Source organism: Pongo pygmaeus, chromosome 10 (genome assembly GCF_028885625.2).
Source record: "Pongo pygmaeus isolate AG05252 chromosome 10, NHGRI_mPonPyg2-v2.0_pri, whole genome shotgun sequence".
Taxonomy (NCBI): domain Eukaryota; kingdom Metazoa; phylum Chordata; class Mammalia; order Primates; family Hominidae; genus Pongo; species Pongo pygmaeus.
In genome coordinates this window covers 106,774,398-106,798,934 of record NC_072383.2, presented here as the reverse complement: position 1 = coordinate 106,798,934, position 24,537 = coordinate 106,774,398, and the positions used below count along the sequence as shown (strand labels likewise).

General features: G+C 46.6%; 1 protein-coding gene across 3 annotated transcripts in view; it reads right to left on the bottom strand.

The window, feature by feature from the left end:
* Positions 1-24,537, bottom strand: part of WSCD2 (WSC domain containing 2) — a 124,337-nt gene that overhangs the window by 31,161 nt on the left and 68,639 nt on the right. For 2 of the 3 annotated variants that reach the window (XM_054444951.2, XM_054444952.2), the window contains exons 3-4: positions 15,909-16,023; positions 11,989-12,173 (exon numbers count right to left, since the gene is read on the bottom strand). The exons of the other annotated variant lie outside the window; for it this stretch is intronic. In XM_054444951.2, coding sequence (XP_054300926.1) covers positions 11,989-12,173; positions 15,909-16,023 — 300 coding nt within the window. The remainder of the gene's footprint in view (positions 1-11,988; positions 12,174-15,908; positions 16,024-24,537) is intronic. 3 annotated transcript variants of the gene reach the window in all.

Here is a 24,537-nt window from a genome sequence, read left to right as displayed (position 1 = left end):
CACATGTATATTTATATTTATGTGCAGAGAAGAGGATATGGAATAACTCCCTGAGTAGAAGGGTGGGGGGAGGGTGTTTATGAATGATAACTTTATATTTTAGCCATCAAAGACAACCTAGTGATTCTTTCTACCACACGGCACCTGATAGCCTGAAGTTGCTCATTGCAGTGACAAGCCAAGAAAACTAAGAGGACATTAGGAATTTGGTTAAATGACGAATTTCCAAGGCATCCCCCAGACTCCTGCTGTCTTAGCTTTCTGGGTCTCTGGCTTTATCCTGGTGAGACAGGTGGCAGTGCTAGTAGTGATAGTGTCAGGATGCTGCTGATCTGCTGCGTGGTCCCTCCAGGCCTCAGTTTCCCCACATATAAATGAGGACTGGGAGTTAAACTCTCATGCCTACTATCCTGAGAACATTCAAAGAGGTGTGGGAACACCTTTGATGGCTCCAGTGATTTGAGAACACTGGCACTTGAAAGGCTGGGGCCACAAATGTGCATGCCTGTTCTGTACAGGACAGCCCTTCACCTCCTAAATGAGCACATGCCACATCCGAATGCCACTAGTGCCCTGTAGAGAAACACTGGACAGTCTTCCATCTTGTGGCCTGGGGTGCTGTAAGGTCACCCAGAGGATGGAGTGCAGTGGCGCGATCTCGGCTCCCTGCAACCTGCGCCTCCTGGGTTCAAGTGATTTTCCTGCCTCATCCTCCTGAGTACCTGGGATTAAAGATGTGTGCCACCACACCCAGCTCAATTTTTGTATTTTTAGTAGAGATGGGGTTTCACCATGTTGGCCAGGCTGGTCTGGAACTCCTGACCTCAAGTGATCTGCTTGTCTCAGCCTCCCAAAGTGCTGGGATTACAGGCGTGAGTCACCACACCCACCGGGGAAGTGGGCATTTGAGCTAAAGATTTATGGCAATGAGGCGGGAAGTCCCAAGCACTGTGAATGAACCCTCACTTAACCAGAAAACTCAGTTAGCCGGATGCTAACTCAGGTCACTGGGCAACCAGATACTGGCCTTTCCTCTCTCTTTCCACTCCACTTGAATTTACTGAATTCCTACTGATGCCAGGCTCCATGCTGGGAACTCTGGGTCCATTCAGTCTGCACAGCAGCCATAGGCGATAGATGCTATGAGGACCTCCATCTCACAGATGAGAAAACTGAGGAGGCTGAGGGAGGCTCGCTGGCTTCCAGTGTTACAGAGCTGACAAACAATAGAGTGAGATCGAAGCCAGGTTTCTGTGTCTCCAAAGCCTGTGCTTCTTCCATTAATAATGATACTATTATGAATAGATGCTTATATTAATATAATATTGGCAGGGTGCAGTGACTCACACCTGCAATCCCAACACTTTAGGAGGCCAAGGCAGGAGGATCCCTTGAGCTCAGGAATTTGAGACCAGACTGAGCAACACAGCAAGACCCTATCTCTACAAATATATATATATATTTTAATTAGCTATGTGTGGTGGCACACAACTGTAGTCCCAGCTACTCAGGAGGCTGATATGGAAGAATTGCTTGAGCCCAGGCAGTCGAGGCTGCAATGAGCCATGATCATGCCCCTGCACTCCAGCCTGGTTGACAGAGTGGGACCTTGTCTTTAAAAAAATCATAATATTGTTGTGATCATTATTGCTACCATGTACTGATTGTGTGGTATGTGATGGGAAGTAGGCTGAGCTGTTCACACACGTGGTCTCACTGAACTCTCCCATTCACCCTGGTCCTATGGGGCTTCCCATTTTTACAGATGAGGAAACTCAAAGCTCAGAGGACTGAAACTGCTTGATACAGGTCACCCAGCTTGCAAGAGTTAGTCTGACATCTTTGATATTTATCAAATGCCAGGCATTGTGTAAATGCTTGATATATCTTATCCGATGGAACCCTCCTAACCCTTAGCAGGAAGATCTCATTCTCTCCATTATAAAGAAGAGAAAACAGGTGCAGAGGGGAAGTGACTTGCCCAAGCCATACAGCTGACAAGTGGCAGTATCTGGATTCCAACCTAGGAATGTCTGAACTCCAAGTCTGCACTGTCCTGGGCTGTCCCTTTTTAAAAAGCCACCCCTGGCTTTAGCATTTCACAACAGTGGGACATTGATTTTCTCTCTCCAACCCTTCATGTCCACCCTGCTTTTCACTACAAATCATTCAGAAAGTCAGGGCTGTCACTCTGAGGTCGCCTGACACTGGAGTCTGATTATCCTTTGAGCATCCTCGAATGTCCAGATCTTGACCCTGGGTCTCCAGAACCAACTTCAAATTGTTAACCTGCCTCTTCCCCACCAGGATCCTATTTGAGGGACCATCATGAATCCTAGAGCTTGGAGGGTTGCTACAGAGAGCATTTTGGGGGTTGGGGCCAACGGAGGCCCCTTTGGGGTTGTCCTGGGTACCCTTGCAGGGATCCCAAGCCCACCAGCTCTTATCCTCTAATGTGGGTCCTTTCCTGAGTCCTGTTCCACTACCCTGGTGGGGTCTGAGGCCCCCAACACAGCAGTGTGTTGGGAAGACACAGTCATGTCTGAAGAAGTGAGTGGTGTTTGCGCATGTGTGTGTGTTTGTGTGTGTCTGTGCATTAATGGGGGCAGAAGAGGCTGTGTGAGGGCAGTTGTGGGTCTGGCTGCACTGAGATTGGGCAGTGGGACATGACACTGAATGTGTGTCTGTTGCTGTGCACACAGTGTGCATCTGTGTATGAAAGGGTATGAGTGATGATGTGTGCATCCCATGTGTATGTGTGACTGTGCTCATGCCAGTGTGAGTGCATATCCACCTGTCTGGGCATGTGGATGCCGACCTCTGAGAATGCAAATGTGATCCTGTGGACTGTGCTCATCTGCACATAGTGGGTCTGTCTATGGGACAACACAGGAGTCTCTGGCTCTGTGCATTTGACTTTGCGCTTCTGTAGATAATTGTGTGGTTGTGCATCAAATCAACCTCTAGGAGGGCAAATCTTACCATAAGGTGTTTGTGCACGTGGAGACAATAATCCCATGGGTTCTCTCTGGGTTGCCTGGCAACCAGCTGGCTGAGAAGAGGGCTCCTCTTCTAGAAGAGGATGAGGCTGGGCTTCAGCCAGTCCCTCATGAGCCCAGCTCAATGCCACCAGGGGTTTGACATTTCCCAACCATCCCCCCAACAGCTGGCACCTAGGTTCAGATAAAAATACTTATTTCCCCAGTGCAAGGGGAAATGCACCATAAGAAGAGAGAGTAACTTGATGGGTAGGTCCCTCTGATGGAGTCCAGCCCAGGTGGAGTCTTTTCTCAGGATGCCAAGAGCACTGGGGACCCTTGCACCTGGTGCCCACAGCCAGGGACACTGCTGGTGTCTGTCCCGGTTGTTTTCATCACAGTGGACCTCATATACAAGTCATCTCTGTATGGGAGTGCACATGTCTGACTGTGGGCATGTGAAAGCTGAAGCAAGCCCAGGGTGGTCTTTGGGGTCCTTCACCCTCAGGAGTCACCCTTGCATCCTCTAAGAGCATGGCCCCAAATAATTGAAGGCACTGGGGCATCACTCAGGGCCTGTAGGTGGCACACATGCATCTTCTTCTAGGCTTCTTTGGCCAAGTGCTCTGCCCTCTCCCCTGCCCCCAAGCTGGGCACCCATCTTTTGGGCTCAGTCCACTGATAGATCACATTAACATGCATCTCCACATGAGTTTCAGGGGACCCACCCTGGCCCAGAGCCCCAGGAGAGGCCTTCCATTCTGGCACCACACCAGAGAGCCATGGCATTTTCCTGGACTGACAGGCTCAGGATGAGCCATGCTGGCTGAGGAACAAAAGACTTCGCAACTAGGAAACACGAGCTCTAACCCCGACTCTGTTTCTCCTCTCTGGAACTCAGCATCTTCAGCTGTAAAATGGGGAACTCTCCTTCACATGGCACCCACTGGCACCTCTGCCCTTCCTTGTCTTTGACCATGGGCAAGTTTCCTCTCATTTCAGAGCCTCAATGTTCTCCTCTCTAAAATGGGGGCATAAATATTGGGTAGATCATTCAGAGATGGACATGGATAAACTTTGTGAGCTGCAAGTACTAGAGAGGGGGCAGTCAAAGGTCTGTCTCCTTGCCTGCTGTCCTTAGACTGAAAAGAGGGGGAGAGCCATGTGGAATCCCTAGGCTGGCATTTCTCCATGTGATTTCTTCCAGCCTGCCTAGATATTAGGAGGCCAGAGTAGGAAGAGGAAGCAAGTCTTTGTAGATCCAGCTCTGCAGAGACTGGCCTCCCTTTGACATTTAAGCACCTGCTAATGGGTCCCTGACTCTCCCAGCTTAGAGAGGAGGGCTAAACTGAATGCTCTGAATACCAAGTAAGGTGAAATTTTTAAAGGACTTAAAGGGCCTGAGATGGATTAGAAGCTACTGCTGTGCACCTCTTTGGGCAAGATGTGTTCTGGGGGTGCGGTGAGGGGGATAAGTTTGGGAAGTCAGTTCCAGGAGCAGTTAATCTCCTGGGTGGAAGGTATTCCTGAAGTCTGGCCTATTTTACTTTGTGAGGAAACTGTGCGAAGTCACAGAGGGCTTCCTGATGTCCGGCGGAAAGTTTGGAGAGCCTTCCAAGCCAGGAAGGGAAGGGTTTAGCTCGACACCCAGGGACCTGGGGAGCTCTCTGGAGGCCATCTCTCTCTGCAGGTGGCTCTCCACTGTCTTGGTGATCTGGACACAGAATACACACGGTAGCCAAGACATTTAATCTCCCCACTTCCCTCATTTCCTGCATCTGCAATATGGGTCACCTGGCCCTCCCCTTCAGTGGGTGAGAAGCTCTTTCATCTCTTATGTCTGAAAATGAAAGGGAAGTGGCTAGGGAATCCCTTGGCTTCCCTGACACTCTCCTGTTGTGTAAAGAATTCTGGATTTCCATAGCAGTGAAAAGATGCTTTCTTGTTTGCAAAAGGCTCTGGTGTCCCGAGGAAAGGGCCTTGGCTTTAAGTCAGACAGACCTGGGTCAGCTGCTTACTTAGCTGTGTGCCATTGGGCAGGTGTCTTCACTTTGCTGAGCCTCAGTTTTTCTCATCTGTATATGAGGATTGTCATATCTACCCTGCACAGCTGGGGTGAAAGTCTATGCGATGGCATTTACAACAGTGTCTGAGACATAACAAGTACTCAAACCATGCCACTTCCTGTTCCTTTCATCACTTGCCCATAATATGTGGAAGGTGGCTAGATCCCATGCACTGTTTGCTGTCAGTAGTCCATTAATATGCCTGCTCTTGGCATTTACCATTCCATTATTGGCTGATAGTGACCATGACTCTGCCTTAGGTCCAGTGAGGGACAGGCTGGGCCTGCCAGGGAGTTAATTTCCCCAGGACCCACCCTCAGCCAGTGATGGATGAGAGTTGGAGGAAAAAAAATACAGCAGCTTTCTGCTCCTCAGGTGGAACACGTCTGAGGTTTGTTCAATACCATCCCCCGGAGCTCTCCAGTGGGGTTAAGTTTCCGTTGTCCTCACTAGAGACCTGCATTGTCAGGGACCCTGTATTAGCTTTCTTCCCCATCTAACCTTTCTAGTCCCCTATGGGTGCATCTTAGCAACACCTTCCAGGTAGCCAAGGTTCACATCCCTGTATTGGGGGAACCCAACTTAAAACACCTTGGATCTTTGAGCACTTTCAATTACAAGGAAAATCCTTCACAGATTTCAGGGCCACTGCTTTAAAGCTTATAGTCTATGTGAATGGTACCCCCTGGAGTCATGAATGACAACAGCAGTAGCCCTGGATGGCATATTCCTAATGATCAACGCTTTCTAAATAATAACAATGATGGCTAATACATCATTAATTTGTATTAATGATGTATTAATTGATTAATTATGTATTAATTGATTAATGATGTATTAATTGATTAATGATGGCTAATACAGTAATAACAGCTGTTTATGTCATTAATACTAAGTATGTTGTGTGTATTATATCTCCGTTAATCCTCACAACAACCTATGAGGTGAACAATATTATTATCCTATTTTGTAGGCAGAGACCCTGAAACTTAGCAAGATTCAATTACTTTTCCAGGTCACACAGCTGGTAGGGAGCAGAGCTGGGATTTGACCCCAATCTTGTTTGACATCACATCCTTGTTTCCCATCTCTACTATCCTGAAGAAGGTCTGCCCAATTTTAACAAGCTGGGCTCCATAGACCCTCATTCCAGCTACCTGAATTTTCCAGAAATCCTCTCGGCCCCACAGTGGGAGTCCAAGGATTGCAAAAGCCCATGCCCCACATTCTGACAATGTCAGCTCTGCATTGCCAGGCTAGCTGGGATGGTACATGACCTCAGCAGCTTGGGCTTTTTACTAGCAAGAAGCAAGCAGAGCAACTGTTCATCAACTCCCTTTGCTGGGGGCAGACGAAGAACAGCCCGGAACCAGCTGCAAGTGTCTCTGAAGTCCTATCATCTCTTTGTTCTGGAGCTTCACAAAAATGAGGTAAATGTCACCAGGCATCAGCTTAGAGGCAGCCATGGAAGAGTTCTCCTTGGTTTGAAAGAAGCCACCACCCCCTGGGTAATTAGGCCAAGCTCCACTGCATTAAAGATGCTGGTGAGAAGGAAAGGCAGTGAGCTGGAAGCTGTTAATGGCTACCTAGCTACCTATAATCAGAGAGAGATTGAATTACACAAAGAGCCTAACTGTCCAAAGATAATTCAAGCCAGCTATTTTTAGACATTACCAAAGGCTCCTGTGGGCTGTTGGAAATTCAAATCACTTGAATTGGGTGCTTCTGGGAGTGAATTGGGGAGTTTCCATTAGGAAAAAGCTACTCTGTAACAGGTACTGTGCTAGGTGCTTTCTAGTCTTTACCTCACTCAGTGGCCCCAGAAATTGTGAAAGATTGGGATTGTCTTCATTTTATAGATGATGCACCAGACACCTAGAAAGAACGAGTGGCTTGGCCAAAGTCAACACGGCCATCAAGTGAGAGAGTTGGGATAGAAACATTATGCCTGATTCCAAAACCTGCATTGCTCCCAATATTTTCCTGTCCAATGGCCTAGATTTTGCTTAGGGCAGAAGAGCAAACCAATTCTCTCCCATCATGATGCAGGAGAAGAAATATTTTCTATCATTCCCTTGGCCCTACAGAGAAGAGCTCATGGGGTCCCTTATGAATTATGAAATTCAGGGCTCCCAGACCTACAGCAAAGGGAAGTAGAAGAAGCCTCCAGGTCTAGCAAAGAAGGAACTAGACGTGGTCCATTCCAGCAAATGTGACTGTCCCTTAATCATCTGAGAGTTCCCCTCAGTAAAAATAGTTGGAATGGAGTATCAGTGAACATAAAGCAAAGCACTGCACAAAATTCTCCTAACTTTGGGAGACAAAAAATTGCCAGAATTAACAACAGTACACAAAAACCACCATGTAATTTGTGAACCATAAATAAGGTATCTATTTTTTCAGTGATAGTGTAAGCTTCATAATGTCTTCACTAAACTAGGAAGGAAAAAACAAAAGGAAAAAAGTACACGTCCCTGGGAGAGGCTGGTTTGCCATCATTGGGGTTTTAGGCAGTGCAGTGGTCAGCACCATGGACAGCCACCCTTGGGACTCAGGAGCCCTGTTCTGATGAACTTTGCAACCCAAATCTTGGAAGAATCTTTCAGGCAAATGAAACTTCTTGCAACATCGCATAAAGCCATAATGTTCTCAAATCACCAGCAGGTCTCTACCCCTGGGAGGAGAGCTACACTTGCCGACACATTTAGCAAACTGCTGTGAAAAATGGAATCTGACCAAGAAAGAAGTCCATTTCTCAGTTCTTTTGTAACAAGGGCAAAGAGCCCATGTGCCCGAGAGTCTGTGTCAAGGCAGAATAGCAGGGTGCCTGCAGACATTTGCTTTGCTAACCTTTTAATGCTCTCACTATTATGGGAGCATTCCATCACCTCACCTCAGAAACACGTAGGCTGGCACCCTGTGCAAGGCAGATGCCCCACCAGAATGGTCCTTGGGAGATAAAAAGCTTCCTTTAGATCTCTCCAATCATTAAGAGTTCTGTGCCACTGCTTAGGAAAACACAAGTAGGACACAGTGTTAATACCAACTAATGACTCTACAAATGAAATCTGGTTTCTGCCATAGCTGTTTGCTGGAGCGTTCGCTCATTTCTCTTGCCTGATGTAATACATGCCAGAGTTGTGTGCCAGTGACTTGGAAGGCATCCCTTTCTGACTTCTTTGTGTACAAAGCAAATCCTAGGCATAATCCTAGGAAATCGAAGGCGCCACTGAGTCAGAGCAAAGACATTGCAGATTTCACATTGCCTAGAGTCTGGAAACAAGGTAGAAGGAGGGATCAGGGATCAAGGAAGGAAGGAGATGAGCTGGAGCCAAGGAGCTCCCCTAAAAGAGAGAAGATGGTATTCTGAACCAAATTCCAGGGTCAGGGTGTCTACAACACTATAGCAAGTGGGTATACTAACTGGGATTCACGGACCTGGGTTCAAGCCCATGCTCAGTCCCTAAGAGGCACAGTAGCCTTGGAAAAACCATGCCTGCCAGTCATTTCCTGCAATAGGCACCAGGCTTTTGTGCACTCTTTTATTTGCCTAATTCCTCTCCCACTGCTTGGTGATTTGTCTTGAGTCTGGGTATCCTCCTCTTCTCCACCAGGCAACAACCTTTCAAGGCTCTTGTCAAATGTCCCCTCCTTTATCGAGCTGCCCCCTTCTTTGTGGAGCCTCCCCCAGTGCTGTTCAATTTAGCCATTTCTATTCTCTGAGCCACAGTTTCTACAAATGTAAAATGCAGACATCAGTGAAAAAGGTGCTTCCAACATAGCATTCAACACATGACCTTTGCTGACTCTGGACTTTTGATCATGAATTAGAACACATGGCTGTCCCTTTCACCTGGAATCCTCTTAGAATGAGATTCAGCTCAAAAGTTGCTCCCTTGGCTCTTGAAGACAGAGCCCCCACAGCCCCCTGGGTCTCTGGTTCAACCAATCCTACTTGTATTGGGTCTGCACAAAATTATCCTTTTAACTCATGGTTGAACCAATTTCATTAGTATCGGGTCTGTTGTCCCATGAGATGGAAAGCTCCTTGAGGTCAGGCATTGTGCTTTACTGACCACTGAGCCTCTCCATACCTCATCCAGGAGCTCATCAAGTGTTTTGGTTCAATGAATGGTCCCTGCACTCTCTTTGTATACCATGTTGCCAACTGGATTTGAAACATTGTCAACCATCTCTCTCCTTGTCCAAGCTGCCTCCCTTCTAAGTCTCAGCCTTAGTAGCCTCGAGGTTAATAAGGCTTAGATTTTCTTTTAGGGTCTCCAGCTGAAGGTGCTCAAGCTTCAAACCTTATACAGTGATGATTCGGAACAATGGTGATGGACTTTAGAGAATCCAGGACTCCACTCTCAGTAGAAATAAGTGTGTTTCTTCCTCTTGGACATAATACAAAAATGCTATTCTCAGATAGTACAAAGCACCACCCAAATAATTGTGCCACACAGAAGGGGGCAGGTGAGGGGTGCAGCAGTGTTCCTGCCAGCAGCCCCCCAGCTCACCCATGGTCAATGAAAGTGTTATTATATAATACAAGGTGATCACAGCAGTGTGTGTGTGTGTGTCTCTGAATGTGTGTATGTGTGTGTGTGTTTGTGAGAGAGAAATGGGGGTGGAGAGACAGAGGAAGAGAGAGGGAGGAAGGTGGGGGAGAGAAAGAGGAAGAGAGGGGTAGGGAGAAGGAGAGAGGGGAGAGAGGAGAGAAATAGATATTGAGAGAGAGTGTGTCCAGGTTATTCAGCCAACCTGAACATTAACCAAAAGGAGGTCTCGCTAGTGTCTGGCTAACGACATACACAGTCCAATTCTTGTTATTTGTCTCAGCTTCATCCACTAGGATGCGTTACTGGCAGCAGCTTTCCCTCTAAATATCCCTGACTTTCAGGTCATCTCTTCAGATGGTCCAAATGTTGCTATCAAAATAACATAACATAAATATTGACATAAAGGCGATCAGTTGTAAAGGTGATAAATCTGCCACTAAGTTAAAAACTCATAATATTAGCAGCCAAACCAGAAAGCCACTCTATGGACATTCTCTGGCCTGGATTTCACGTGCTACCTCTGTCCTCTGCCCTCTGCCCTCCTAGGGCTTCATACCTGAACTGAGGTGACTATGGGGAGGTGGAAGTTGCAGTTCATTTGGAAAAACCAGCCAGTTTGCAAATTGACCGCATGCTTGACCCTATTGCACAGCAAAGCTTGAATGGAGCTTCAAAAATATGGGATTTGAGGCTGGGTGTGGTGGCTTATGCCTGTAATTCCAGCACTTTGGGAGCCTGAGATGGGTGGATCACGAGGTCAGGAGTTTGAGACCAGCCCGGCCAACAGAGTGAAACCCTGTCTCTACTAAAAATACAAAAAAAATTAGCCAGGCGTGGTGGCGGGAAACTGTAATCCCAGCTACTTGGGAGGCTGAGGCAGGAGAATTGCTTGAACCTGGGATACAGGGGTTGCAATGAGCCAATATCACACCATTGCACTCCAGCCTGGGCAAGTGTGAGGCTCCGTCTCAAAAAAAAAAAAAAAATATATATATATATATATATATATATATATATATGTGTGTGGGTGTATATATATATATATATATGATTTGAAACACTGGACACATTTTCAAGCAAACAAACAATGAGTTTCTATGAACGATGAAATTCACATGGAAGAGGCCCTTCTCTGCAAACAGACTAGCTGTTAACTTTCTGCTAAAGCCACCTGGGTGGGCAGGACTACATTCTGGATGAGATCCACAGAGGCTTAAAATGTGGTCTGTGGACCAGCATCCTGGCATCACCTGGGAGCTCTTTAGAAATGCAGCATCTCGCTTAACCTGCTGAATTGGAATCTGCATTTTAACAAGATCTCCCAGGGGAACTCTCAGACACATGCAAATCTGGGAAGCACTGGCCAGAGGGCTAGAGAAGCAGCTGTGGATTTCTGCTTCTGTCCTTGGACTGTGTGGGAGGGGTAACCCCCAGAAAGGTCAGCACCCCCCATCTTTTATCAAGCCCATTAACTCTTCTCATAGGTCTTAAGGTCATCTGGAATTAGGCTATGTGACCTTGGACTGGTTGGGGATAATGAACAACAGTAATTACCTGAAAAGGCTATAGGGAAGGTAAATGAAATCAGGTCTGTAATTGGCTTAGGACAGTGCCTGGCATACAGCAGATTATTGATAAATAGTTACTAGCTGTTATTAAACATTCCTCCCCAGTCTCTAGGAGGGGACAATGATGGGACAGTGCCCTCAGACAAGGAGCCAGCTCCTGTCCTCTTATTCACTCCCTCCTTCTGTTGGTTTGGAAATCAGAGAGATTTTCCAACAAGACTCAAACCAGAAGCTTGAACAAGCCAGGATGAATTCTGTCTTTGAAAGCATCAAGGACTCCAGAGTTGGTTTAAATTCTCTGCTGCTTACAAGCTTTGTGACATTGAGACTCAGTTTCCTCATCTGTAAAATGGGAATAAGTAAATAATAGTACCTATGTCAAGGGACATTGTGAAGATTAGATGTGCTATTCTATATGAGTCATGGAGAAAAGGACAAAGTGTTTGCTATTGCCATTACCACCATCATCATCATTAGAGACAATCTGCTCTGAGAAAATCAGGATGGGAAGGTGAGGCTCAGGCTCCAACTCAGTTTCAGAAGGAGGAAGACTGGTGGGAATGAGGGATACAGCTGGAACCAGAGGCAGCTCAGAGTGGGAGGGAGAGAAAAGCGCATGCAGGACCATTCAAAGGAGCTGGGGCAAAGGGCTCTGTGAGAGACTGGGAGAGGCGAGGCTGGGGCAGGACGGTGGTGGCCTTGGAGTGATGGGGAGCCATGGAGGGTACAGGGCAGACATGTGGGACTCTTTACGCTGGTGGGCAAGGGCTGCAGCCGAGGGAGGAGCAGCAGAGAGGGGCAGGGCAGACTCACGTACACCTGCGGGCCGACTCCTGGGCCAGCTGCAGCCGGTAGACAGAGAGGCGGTTGGCGCCGCCGCACATGCTGCCTCGCTCGCCCTTGCACTCCATGTCGCACTCTGCCTCGCTCACGTTCGTCGCCTGGATCTTGTGGCCGCAGTAGCACTCGGCGCCGAACTCCAGCCCGGCATACAGGTAACCCCTGGGGGAGGCTGCTGTCAAGCAGGGTAGCTGCCACCATGGAGACCCCAAGGCAGGGAGACACAACGTGGAGACCTGGGGGATGGGAGGGCTCTGGGGACCAGGAGATCCCAGGGGAAATGGGGAGACTGCTGATGGGAGGTTGGGGCAACTGGGAGACCCCAGGGGACAGGAGAGACCTCAGGGGACAGGAGAACCACCCATTGTGGAGACCTGGGAGATGGGGGCCTTCGGGAGACAGGGGGACCCCAAAGAAATGAGATTAGGGAGGTAGCACACAGGAAGACCCTGGAAAGAGGGCAGGGGAGACCCTGAGGTGGGCAGGGAGACTCCAGGAGATCTGTGAGACAGGCATGCTCCATGGGGCAGGGGGATCTGGGTCTGGGATAAGGAGACCCTAAGAGGAGTCAGGGAGGCTGCAGAGTTAGCCTTGCAGTGGGGCAGCGCGGAGGCAGGAAAGCCGAGAAGGAATACAGGGAGGCCCCTGGAGGACAGGGAGACCCAGGGAGGGGACAGGAACACCCAGGGAGGGGACAGGAACACCCAGGGACCATCCACCTGCCTTCATCTTCACCCTTCCACACCTATTCACATAAACACACCATGTCCATATTCACACTCACCTGTACACACCTGCACATGGTACAGCTGTCACACACACACCCCAGGTCCTGTGGTCTCCCCTACCCCACTCTCTTTCTTGCTCTTCCCTGTTTGGAAACCTGAGACATTCATCTCTCCAGAGTCCAACTTCTTTATTCTTGGAAATATCACCCAGGAATGGTGCCTCCTTGTGCCTTGAGAGGAGCTAGGGTGAGGGGAAGAGGCACAGGGAGCTCATGAGGGAGGCAGGGACTCTCACATCCCTTCGGGAGAGGACAAAAATGAGCTCACACATTCACCAAGGAAAAATTCCTAAAAATAAAAATGCAGGCACTGCAAGGTTTTCAAGTTTTTTTGAAATTTTTCATAGTGGTGGAATCCTTTCCTAAAAAGGACTCTTAGTGGCTACCCCACTCTGTAAACAAATGAAAAGAGCATTGCTTGCTCTGGCTCTGGGAGTAGGAAGGACAAAACCTGAGATGGAGGAAAACTGAGGTTCAGGTTCAGGAAAACCCATAAAAGAGGCTTGAGGGAGCACTTTTGCTCTTGTTCTCTAGAATATAATATCTTTAGACACCCTCATCACTTTTGAAATGATATTAGTGATTTTTAATGTAGTTTGTAAATTGCTTTTGTTCTTATTCTCTAGAATATAATATCCAGGAGGGCAGTGACCCTGTGGGTCTTGCCCACCTATCCCTGGACAATGCCTGGCATATGAGAGATGATTAATACACATTCATGGAATGAATGTAGACCACTTCCCTGTTAGACACCCTGCAGTGGCTCCCCATTGCCCTCCTGGTCAAATCTGGGTGCTTTAGTTAGCTTTCAAGTCCCCATTTCACTGGGCTTTGGACACCTCTGTGGCTTCCCCTCCTGACACTCCCTTTGTACCCTCTGTGCACTCCCATGCTGCCTACCTGAGCACCCTGAGTGTTTCAGTGTATTTCAGGAGTCCTGGCCTTTGAGCATGCTGTTATTTCTGCCCTACCTAGAAAACTCCTACTCATCCTTCAAAACCCAGCTTATGGTCTCACCGTGATAACTCTTCCTAAACCCTCCACATGGAGCCCTCCATCCCTTCCATCTTCTTGACTTTCCTGCACCTTGCAAAGCACATCCACCCCAGCACCCATTATACTTGATGTCTCTGTACCCTGGTTTCCTCATCTGTGGAATGTGGCTGATAGTATTCCTGCCTCATAGGGGTCTTGTGAAGTTAAAGAGTTAATATTTGCAAAATGCTCAGACAGTGCCTGGCACAGAACAAGTGCTTTTTAACTGTTGTAAGCTGTTGTTATTCTATTGCCCAAGCCTATTGTTCACGCCTCTATCTCCCCAACTGGATGGGAAGCCCCCCTGAGGACAGGGCTGTGGATGGCTCATCTCTTCATCTCCAGCACCTGGAATCAGGTCCAGCACCCATGGGCAGTCAACAAATATTTGCTGAACCAAATTGAATTACATGAGTAGCTCTGACTCATCTTGGCTGTCACCTTCTCTGAGAAGTATTTCCTTTCACCCCAGGCAGCTTAGACCTTGTCTGCATGTCTAACTGCCTGCGATTCTTCCATCTCAACCCTTATCTGACTATGTTATCCCTCTCTGTTTACATGTTTGTCTCCCCTTGCAGGCTGTGAGCTCATTAAGGCCAGGGGCTGTGTAGACTCCACCTCTGTTTCCCCCGCCCCCCTGCACCCAAGTTTGACAGATAAGGTAGTGATTTCATATTATCAAGGACTTGGAATCCTTTTCAAATTGGAGAGGGTCCTGGGCTCAGGATTTTAATAGTGGGCTCCCTAGGCAGCTGATTTTAAAGGGGGCAGTGTTTCCTAATCAAGAACAGCAGGGGCCAGGTTTGGTGGCTCACGCCTGTAATCCCAGCACTTTGGGAAGCTGAGGTGGGCGGATCATGAGGTCAGGAGATCGAGACCATCCTGACCAACATGGTGAAACCCTTTCTCTACTAAAAATACCAAAAAAAAAAAAAAAATAGCCAGGCATGGTGGCATGCGCCTGTAGTCCCAGCTACTCAGGAGGCTGAGGCAGGAGAATTGCTTGAACCCGGGAGGCAGAGGTTGCAGTGAGTCGAGATTATGCCACTGCACTCCAGCCTGGGTGACAGAGCAAGACTCCATCTCAAAAAAATAAAAAATAAAAAATAAAGAACAGCAGGAAGAGTCTCTCAGTGGTCACCCACTTGCCCATTTCCACACCAGGCATGCAGCTGAGGTTGGCAGAGCTTGTGACCGTCAGAGACAGCCACCTGGAGCCTGAAGGTGAGCATATTAGAGCCTCTTCATGAGCCACTACAAGGTCAAGGGGCACAAGAAACAAGGAGAGAAGCTCAGCTCAGCCCCATGGTGCCCCCAGGGGTCCTGTCCCTGTTCACCAGGCCTCTGGGGACTTGTCCACTCTCAAAACATCAACTCACTCCCCCCTAGTCCCAGTGCATGTCTAATAAAAATCATCGTTGTCTTCTTAGATTGGAAAACACTGTCTGAACAAGCAAGTGTTTCTCCCTTGGAGAAAAACAAGGAGTTTATATACTGAGAAACTATTAGATACCTTCACCTTACCCTTCATGTGGACATCTTGCAAGCCTTATGCTTACAGCCCTCATCTGCATGCATATGCACATCTAATGGTGCATTTCTAAGTTGTGTGCAATTCTTCACAACCTTGCATGCTCTCAACACAGTGTTGAACATTCAACAAATGCAATCAGACACCTACACACACAAGCACAATTCTCAGCCCTTGCACACATATTCACAAAGACTCCTGCATACACGGCTACTATTATTTAAAGATCATTGCATATTGGCATTAAGCTCACAAACACAGCTAGCTGACCCTGTACCCTGTATGCTACAAAATTGTTCCTAGACACAATATGACACAGTTGCACAACCACAGACTCCCAGAGACCAACTCTTGAACAGTCCTCAGTTGTGTGGATGTGCTCATGCACATACGCACAATGCACACACACCCTTGCGTCAACCTTTCCTGTGGTCACGTACTCACCCTTCAACACACCCTCCCATAGCAGGGCAAAGAATACCACAGGCAGGAATCTGAGAAGGAAGGGCCTGAAATGGACAAGTCTGGGAAGCTGGGACCCTACCGTTCAGCACAGTTGTCCTGGCAACGGAAGATGGTCATCTTTTTGTAGTCAAAAAAGGACACTCCTCGAAGGGCCCGACTCTGGGTGTCATCCAGGTAGCAGCCGATGTACTTGGCTTTGGGGAAAGGAAAACGTCAGAGGTGGCTGGGGACAAAGCTGCAAGGGTTACAGGAGGAAGCCTCACCAATGTGTCTCTGGTTATGTGACCTTGTTGACCTTTTAATGTCAAGTCCTTCCTTTGGGCAGAAATGAAAGAGTGAAAGTCATTTGTCTTGGCAGAACCTGGTCTAATCAGGGCAGTGGAGACCAACAGAGAGAAGGGAAGCCTTCTGTGGGCTGCAGCCAAGCCCTTGAGGTCACCTGGTGACAGCTGGGCATCCAGGAACCCAAGCCAAGGCCACTCCCTAAGCACCAAACAGAGCTTCCTATTTCTTGCATTAAGACAGCTCTAAAAGGCTTAACATTGACAACATGTTACTATCTCTACAAGCTGCCTTAAGACATTTATTTTTCCTTGGAAAGTGCCCTGGACTTAGCTATCTCAAGGTCTAGGTCCTCATTTCACTTTGTTTACTTCCTAGCATGGGCCTAGAAAGTTTAAGCCAGTTAACCTTTCAGAGACCTAGTTTTATTTGAATCAGGAACAAAAATAACAATCCAGTGAGGTTAAAATAGAATGATTTATGTAAAAGTTTCTACCATAGTGTCTTGCATATGATAGGCATCAAATTAAGATGAGTAGAATAAGAAACTGGCCATTCACAGTGCTGTGTAAAGTACTTTACAGTTTGCCTCTATTGTGGGTCAAGGTGAATGCTTCCATTGAAAGGAAAATTTTAAATAATGTGAAATAGCCATCCAATTATAAATCATACACTTACTTTTCTTAAAGTAGTAAACATTTTTCTTGTACTTTATGGTAAATAGTAACAGCCATACATGAAAATAGCACTTCACAGTTTATAATGTCTTTTCCCATATGTTTTTTAAATTGTTATTATTATTACTTGGACATTCACTTTGGTAAGTGTTTTACATACATTGTCTCCTTGCATCCTTACAGTGATCCTATGAGAATATTATTACCATTGTATACAGAAGAGAAAAGGGCCCGGAGAAGTCACTTGCTCAAAGTAACACAGTTCATATGTGTGGATTCAGAATTGAAGCCAAGCAATCTGGTTTCAGAGCCTGTGCTCTGAACTTCTTGCTTTTTGTGTTGGGAGATCTTTGTAATGCCCCCATGTGAAGTGGAGAATATTGACATTGTCATGCTCTTATCTTAGATGATTTAACAGCGGCCCAGAAAGGTGAAGTGGCCTCCCTAAGACCCATAGCTAATTGTTCACAGAATAAATGTTTAAATCCAGGTCTATGAGACCCCCAAATCAGTAACTGGAGGTCAGACCGAGGATCCAGCCAGCACTTGGAATTAAATGTCCCTTATAGGGAATGATTGAAGAAAATACTAAATGCCACTTAATCACTTCCTTGGCTAGGCAGCTGTCTAGTTTAAACTGTGAGCTTTTTTCCCCGCTTCCTTGTGGGGAGAGCAGGATCTAGCAGAGAATGCAGGCTCATTACTGAGCAATCACTCCCCTGGACACAGCTCTGCTAAGTGCACTATTTTTTCAGCCCCGCTGGAGATGTGTCTTGACCTGGTCACCTTGAATTTTCTTCATAAGACAGAGGTGATTTGCTCGACTAAGAACAGTCCATCTTTAAAAGAAGCATCATCTCCCTGGAGCAGGCACACCAGACAGTGACAGCCCTGGAGAAGCCCGGGTCTTGTCTCTGTGTTTGTTCAACAGCGCGTGCCCCTCCCACCACAGATGGAGTCACAGCCCTTGACTTGGGGCACGAATGCTGTTCACACCTGAGCTGGGAGAGAGCACTTTGTGGCCACGTGGGCAAGGGCTGCACACTAACTTCAGTTCAGCTATTCCCTAGAGGACTGAGTGTCTAAAGATGCACTGTAGGATAGGCAGGAGGGAAAAATAGAGGGAGCTGGAGGGAGAAAGAGAAGGAAGGAAAGGAAGGAAGGAGGGATGATGGAGTAGGGAGGGAGAGAGAGGGAAGGGAAGAGAAGGGGTAAAGTTTGGTTTATTTTGGTGGCCTGAAGTTTTTGTCAGCAGATCAACAGATTGTGTGTGTGTGTGTGTGTGTGTGTGTGTGTGCATGTGTGTGTGTGTGTGAGAGAGAGAGAGAGACAAAGACAGAAACAGAGGAGACAAAACTATCATGTATTGAACACCTACTACACGCTATCTACTTTACTGTGGGCCATGTCTCATTTTTTAAAAATTAAATCTTCACAAACTTCTTAGGAACCCATTTTAGAGATGAGGCAACTGATCATAGTGACTCTTCTATCTGTTTACCTTAGAAGCAAATCTTAGTTTGGGCATATGGTGTATGTTCTGACTGGTAACTGCTCATGTTACTTCTGCTTTTCCTCTTTTCAAAATGCAATGGGAACCTATGTCATCTGCCCAAGTTCCTACAGCTTGTAGCATCTGACTTCAAATTAAAGCCCAGGTCTGTCCTCCAACCATCTTACACTTGAGGAAGTTTCATTTCTCTTTGGCCACCCCAAGACCTGAAGGGGAGGAATGCTCATGGTGCAGAAATGCTGGGCTTGAAGTTGGATGTGATAGGACTTTGGGTGACTTCACCTTAGGGTAAGGATAGGCACATTTGGCTACCTATGGAACAGTGGATCATGTTAGATAAGATTTTTATAAGCAAATTAATGGGAGTAAAGATGTATGTGGGCATGTCCATTGCATGTCCATCATGGAGTGAAGGGGTGGACTGTAGTGGACTGCTTGTGCCTTTAAAGCATCTGCTCTAGATAGGTTTTTCCATCAGCAGACCTTACTTTCCCTGACCACAGGAGACATGATGACCTTGGCAAGGTCAATCATATTGTCCATCCCAGCAGCCAGTGACTGCTTCAAGGAAGGACACATGACCCATTTGTTGCATTCTGATAGAGTAAAGCTGGGAGGAAGAAATCTGCCTCTCCCAGGTGCTATAACCCCAGAGCTACCACCAGTCCAGTCCCTGGCACCAAGGCCAATCTGTGTAGGAGAACAAACAAGCCAAGGCATAGAAGAACAGAGATGAGAGTGACAGGAAGAAGACCACCAATTATTCATTTAAAAAATCCAGTCCAGCAGAGCCACTGCTGTAGTTTGATGACATGACACAATGCATTTTCTTCTTTAGCTTAAGCTGGTTGAAGGTGGATTTTTGTCCCTTAGCACCGGGGTAGGGGGAGCACTAACTACTACACTGATACTCAAGCTTAGCAACTTGCCCGAGTCCACCCCACAGTGAGGGTCTCAGACCAAATCCATGTCCAGGTCTGTCTATTCAAAGTTGCCCCTTCCTATATGCCACACTGAGTCCAGGATTGGGAGGAGATGTCTTGGGAGGAGGTGTCTCCCCAGAGAGACCTGCCCAGGAGGAGGATGGAGCTGGGAAGTGGGGTGGTTCCTTGGGAGAAGATCTGGGATTTTTACCATAGGTCCATCTTCCCCAAAGCCTGGGCTTTTAGTTATTTGTTTTTAAGCTTTATTTTAAGTGCAGGCATGTGCAGGTTTGTTATATAGGTAAACTCGTGTCACGAGGTTTGTTGTACAAATTATTTTGTCACCCAGGTATTAAGCGTAGTACCGAATAGCTATATTTTCACCTCTTCTCCCTCCTACCACCCTGTACCTTCAAGTAGTTCCCAGTGTCTGTTGTTCCCCTCTTTGTGTCCATGTGTTCTCATCACTCAGCTCCCACTTATAAGTGAGAACATGCAGTATTTGGTTTTCTGTTTCTGCGTTAGTTTGCTAAGAATAATGGCCTTCAGATCCATCCATGTTCCTGCAAGAAACATGATCTTATTCTTTTTTATAAGCCTGGGCTTTTAAATGGTGCTCAATCCCCTTCCTCACCCTCCCACCAGACCAGGCATCAGGCTGAGATGTCCCACAGAACAGGTGCTCAAAGACTTGTTGAATGAACAAATGACCCTCTGTTTCCTTATCTGTCAACAGGAGGGAGAGGAAGATACATGGTCCTTTATTAATGCTTTTGGAAAACACAGGCATGTTATGCATCATGGCCTGATTAATGGGCTGAGCTCCATGGATCAGGATATCAATATTGAGTCAGTTTCCTTCCTGTCTTGGGAAAGATCTGGTGACCCCTTCCCCACGGACCTTTGGTGTAGGCTGCGACCAATACAACCATGGTCCCTGTCCTCAGAGTTGTATCACACTGCTGAGCTCATTAGCATGGTTACTGCCAGCCCGCTAAAATCCTCTTCAGCCATTCCTCAGGGCTCCACCTTCAAATCCTGCTGTGGTAGCAGAATCTCTCGGAGACAGGAGGTCAGATATGTAAAACAGGGACAAAATCACAGGCCACTTGAGGGTGGATTAATGGCCAAGTTCACACAATCTATCAGCTCGTCTCCACAGCGGTCTGAAGACTGCTGAAATGGCAAAGTCGCCCCGGCTGGGCTATTTATCTCCAGTACAGAAACCAGCATCTGAAAAGAACCCTCCTGGTGGCAGTTTTTTTTCCTCCCTTACTTTTTTCTTTTGCTACAATTAATCTTTTCATGAAATTTTGCTCTCTTCAATGAAGGTGATTTGTTAAAAGGGTAGCTAAACATGAACTAATTTGTATGCCTCTGATTTATAGTTTGTGAACAGATTCACGAATAGGAGGCCTCATGCTGTACTGGAGTCAACCAGATCTAACCAGATCTGGGTTCAAATCCCACACATGATGCTGCAATAGCCTCAAATATTACTCAAACTCTTGGAGGTGCAGTTCTCCACCTGAAAAGTGGGAGCAAAAATTCAACTAGGGTTGTTAGGCTGAATTGTGTGCCCTGTCCCGCCCCCCCAACCCCAACAAAATGACATGTTGAAGTCTTGACTTCCAATTCCCTAGAATGTGGCCTTATTTGGAAATAGGGTCATTGCAGATGGAATTTTGTTATGAGGCTAAACTGGAGTAGGTTGGGTCCCAATCCAATATGACTGGTGTCCTTATAACAAGACGGCTATATGAAGACACAGACGCAAAGGAGACGGTCATGTGAAAATGGAAGCGGAGATTGGAGGAATGTGGCTGCAGCAGAGATTGGAGGAATGTGGCTGCAAGCAAGGGGTTGCTGAGGATGGCCAGGAACACTGGAAACCAGGAGAAAGGCATGGAACAGAGTCTCCCTTTGAGCTTTCGAGAGTGCATGGCTCTGTCAACAACCTGACTTCAGATTTCTGGCCTCTAGAACTGTGAGAGAATAGATATCTGTTGTTCAAGCCACCCAGTGTGTGACACTTTGTTATAGTAGCCCGAGAAAGCTAATACAAAGATATTGTTAAGAGTGACCTAAGTAACATTAATTTGATGCATTGAGCCTATCACAGGGTCTGGCACAGAAGGAAGACACAAGAAATACTTTTTCTCCTTCTGGGGATTCTCTGAAACACTGGAAGGTGGTCCCTCCAGAAGACCACCCAGTGCTGCCCAGGTTTCCTTGTACCGGCGATGGAATTTTCTGCTCATATCTAGGCTTCCCCAGGGCAGAAGGGGTGCATCACTCACTTTGGTCAAGGCACAAGGATCCTACATACTAAGCTCACCCATCTCCTTTCCCAGAAAGCCAGCTGTGATACCCCATGACTGAATGGGGTCCCTCCTTTGGGGTCCCCCAAAACTTTTCTAAATTTTCTTAGTATTGTCCATTATTTTTTCAAATTAGAAATAATTTTGGCTTATTGTAGAAGAAATTTTAATAAAATGAAAAGGTGTTATAATGGGGAAAAGCACAGCTTTTTCCTCTGAGGAATATTCACACACCTGTGCTTGAATCATTCCTGTATCTCCACCTCCCAGCAAAGATCTGGGCATGTAGTAGGTGTTTGATAAATATAGAATGAATGAATGAATGAATGAATGAATGAATGAATAAATGAATGAATGAATGGAGTTAGAGATCATATATTTAAGAAAGAGGTAGTATAAATCCAGTGGTTAAGAATAAGGGCTTTGGACTCTGATCAAATTGGGCCGGAGTCAGCTCTGCCTCTTGGCATCTGTGTGATGTTGGGCAAATAATTGAACCTCTCTGAGCCTGTTTCTTCATCTGCGAAATGGCACTCAATATTTTTACCTGATATGAAGCTGAAAGGAGAATATGGACAAGCAGTCCATGACACAGAGCACCTCAGTAACCTGCAGCCATTGCATCTCCAGCTGGAGGAGATGGGAAGTGGGTGCTCCTGCTATCCTTCCAAAAAAATGCAGACTAAATCTTCCCATGGCCACCTGCATACCCAGCCCAAGCCTCTCTGTAATTTCATGGAAATAGAAGCAGCACAGCCTTTGAAGTCAAAGTGGGTTTAGCTCCTGGCTCTGCCCCAGATTAGCTGTGTGACTTTAGGAAATTCACATTACCTCTATTGTCCCGTTTTCTCCTGCAAAATTACTGTATAAATAATAATAGCTGGCATGTATTAAGGTGGTATGCCAGCTTATTATAATAATAGTAGCTGGCATGTACTTTCTGTACACTGAGAAGTGACGTGATGTAGTGCTTAAGGTTCAGGTGTAAGACTCACAACACCTGGGTTTACATACTGGTTTACTCCCTCCCCCAGATGGGTAATCTTGGGCAAGTTACTTAACTTCTCTGTGCCTGACTTTCCCTCCTGTAAGATGGAGCTAATAATAGTGTCTATCTTCCTTCATTACTGTGAAGATTATGTGATGTAATAGATGTAAATGCTTTGAACAGCACCTGGCACTTAGAGAGCACACGCCGAATTGACCTTATGTAATCATCACAACGCCATCTGATGTTAAGTACTTTTTATCCCAAAGAGGAAATGGCATGTCAGAAAGGTGAAGCGACCTGCCCAAGGCTGCACAGCCAGCAAGTTGCAGAACTGGGATTTGAACCCTGATTTGACTGCTCAAAGAACAGGCCCTCACATGGCCATGTGAACCTAGAGAGGCCTAGGTAAATGACTGGCACATGGTAGGTGTCAGTTACACCAAATAACTCAGACTCCTGCCCAGCCTCAGCTCAGCCTGGGTGCAGCTCCTCCCCTCCCACTCCTGGGCCATGATGGGCTCTGAATCCTCTACAGCTTGAGTCCTGCATCACTGCATCAACAGAGCCCTCGCCAGCCTTGGAGAAAATAAAATGAGTTTAGCGTCAGGCCGGAGAAGCGTCTCATTTTTATTAGCGTTAATCTAATATGTTGTCTTTCCTCGCTGAACTCTGAATAAGTTAATCAAGGACAGGCTGGATTTGTGTTTTCTTAATAACACTGCCTGATTCCAAAGGCTGTCTGCTGAGAGCCCTGGCCTTGGGGCTATGTTCTTATTTTCTCTTCCTTCTCTCTGCACTTTATAAAATATATAAGATTGCTGGGTAAGGCATGGTGGGGGTGCAGTTGGCATGGTATAGAAGAATGCTCACAAGCTTTGGAATTAAACAGACCTTGTGTTAAACCTTGGTTCCTCCACTATTGATCTGTGTAAACTAGGGTAAGTGATTTCTTTCTGGACCTCAGTTTTGCCATCTGTGAAATGGAATAATAATCCCTAACTTACTGAGTTGTAGTAATTAAATGAGTCAATGAAACACATAACATGGTCTAGCCTGTAGTGATCATTCACTAGATATCAGCTAATATTACTACAAATAACAAGGACAGCAACTATTAAGTGACCTATTATTATGAGCCAGAGGATATTATAAGCATGTTACATATATCATTTCATTCAAATAATGCATGAAAAGCAAATAGTCAAGTGGTTGGTGTGAAGTAGGTACTCAAGAAATGGTCCTTATTATTAGCATTGATGGCAGTATTTCATTCTCACAACAAATGAGAGACGTTGTCATTTCTGTATCATCTACACCATAAGGAATTCATATTCTATCAGGGGACATGGACAAACATACACAATTGCCATTCATATAAGGGCCATGCCAGGGAGCATAGAGGAGGAGCATTTGATCAAAACTGTAAGGGGATCAGGGAAAATTTCTTGAAGATTAGCAAAGATGAGACTTGGAGGAAGAGTAGAGCTAATGCTGTAGAGGTACTCCAGGCAGAGGGATAGTCATTCATTCGTTTATTCATCCAGTCATTCACCCATTCAACAAATAGGTGTTCAGCAACAGCACTTAGCCAGGTGCTGTCCCGGGTGCTGATAGAACACAGACAGGCAGGACAGGCAATAGCCCTGCCCTCCTGGAGCTGACAGTCCAGTAGAAAAGGCTGATCTTAAACAAAGAGGCAAACACATAAATGAGATGCTTTCAGATGGTGATAAGTGTTATGATGAAAATAGAGTCGGGGAATGTGGTTGTGACTGGGTAGGAGGTGGGGTTATTTGAGTTAGGATGCTCTGGGATGGTCTCTATGGGAAGTCGAGGTTCGATTAAAGACTTGAAGGAAAGGAAGAAGGGAGCTATGCAAACATCTGGGGAGGTGGCATCCCAGATAGAAGGCACTGCATATACAGAGATCTTAGGTTAGAAACAGGCTTGGTGTGTTCAGTGAACTGCAAGGACAGTGGGGCAGAGCATGGTGAGGGGAGT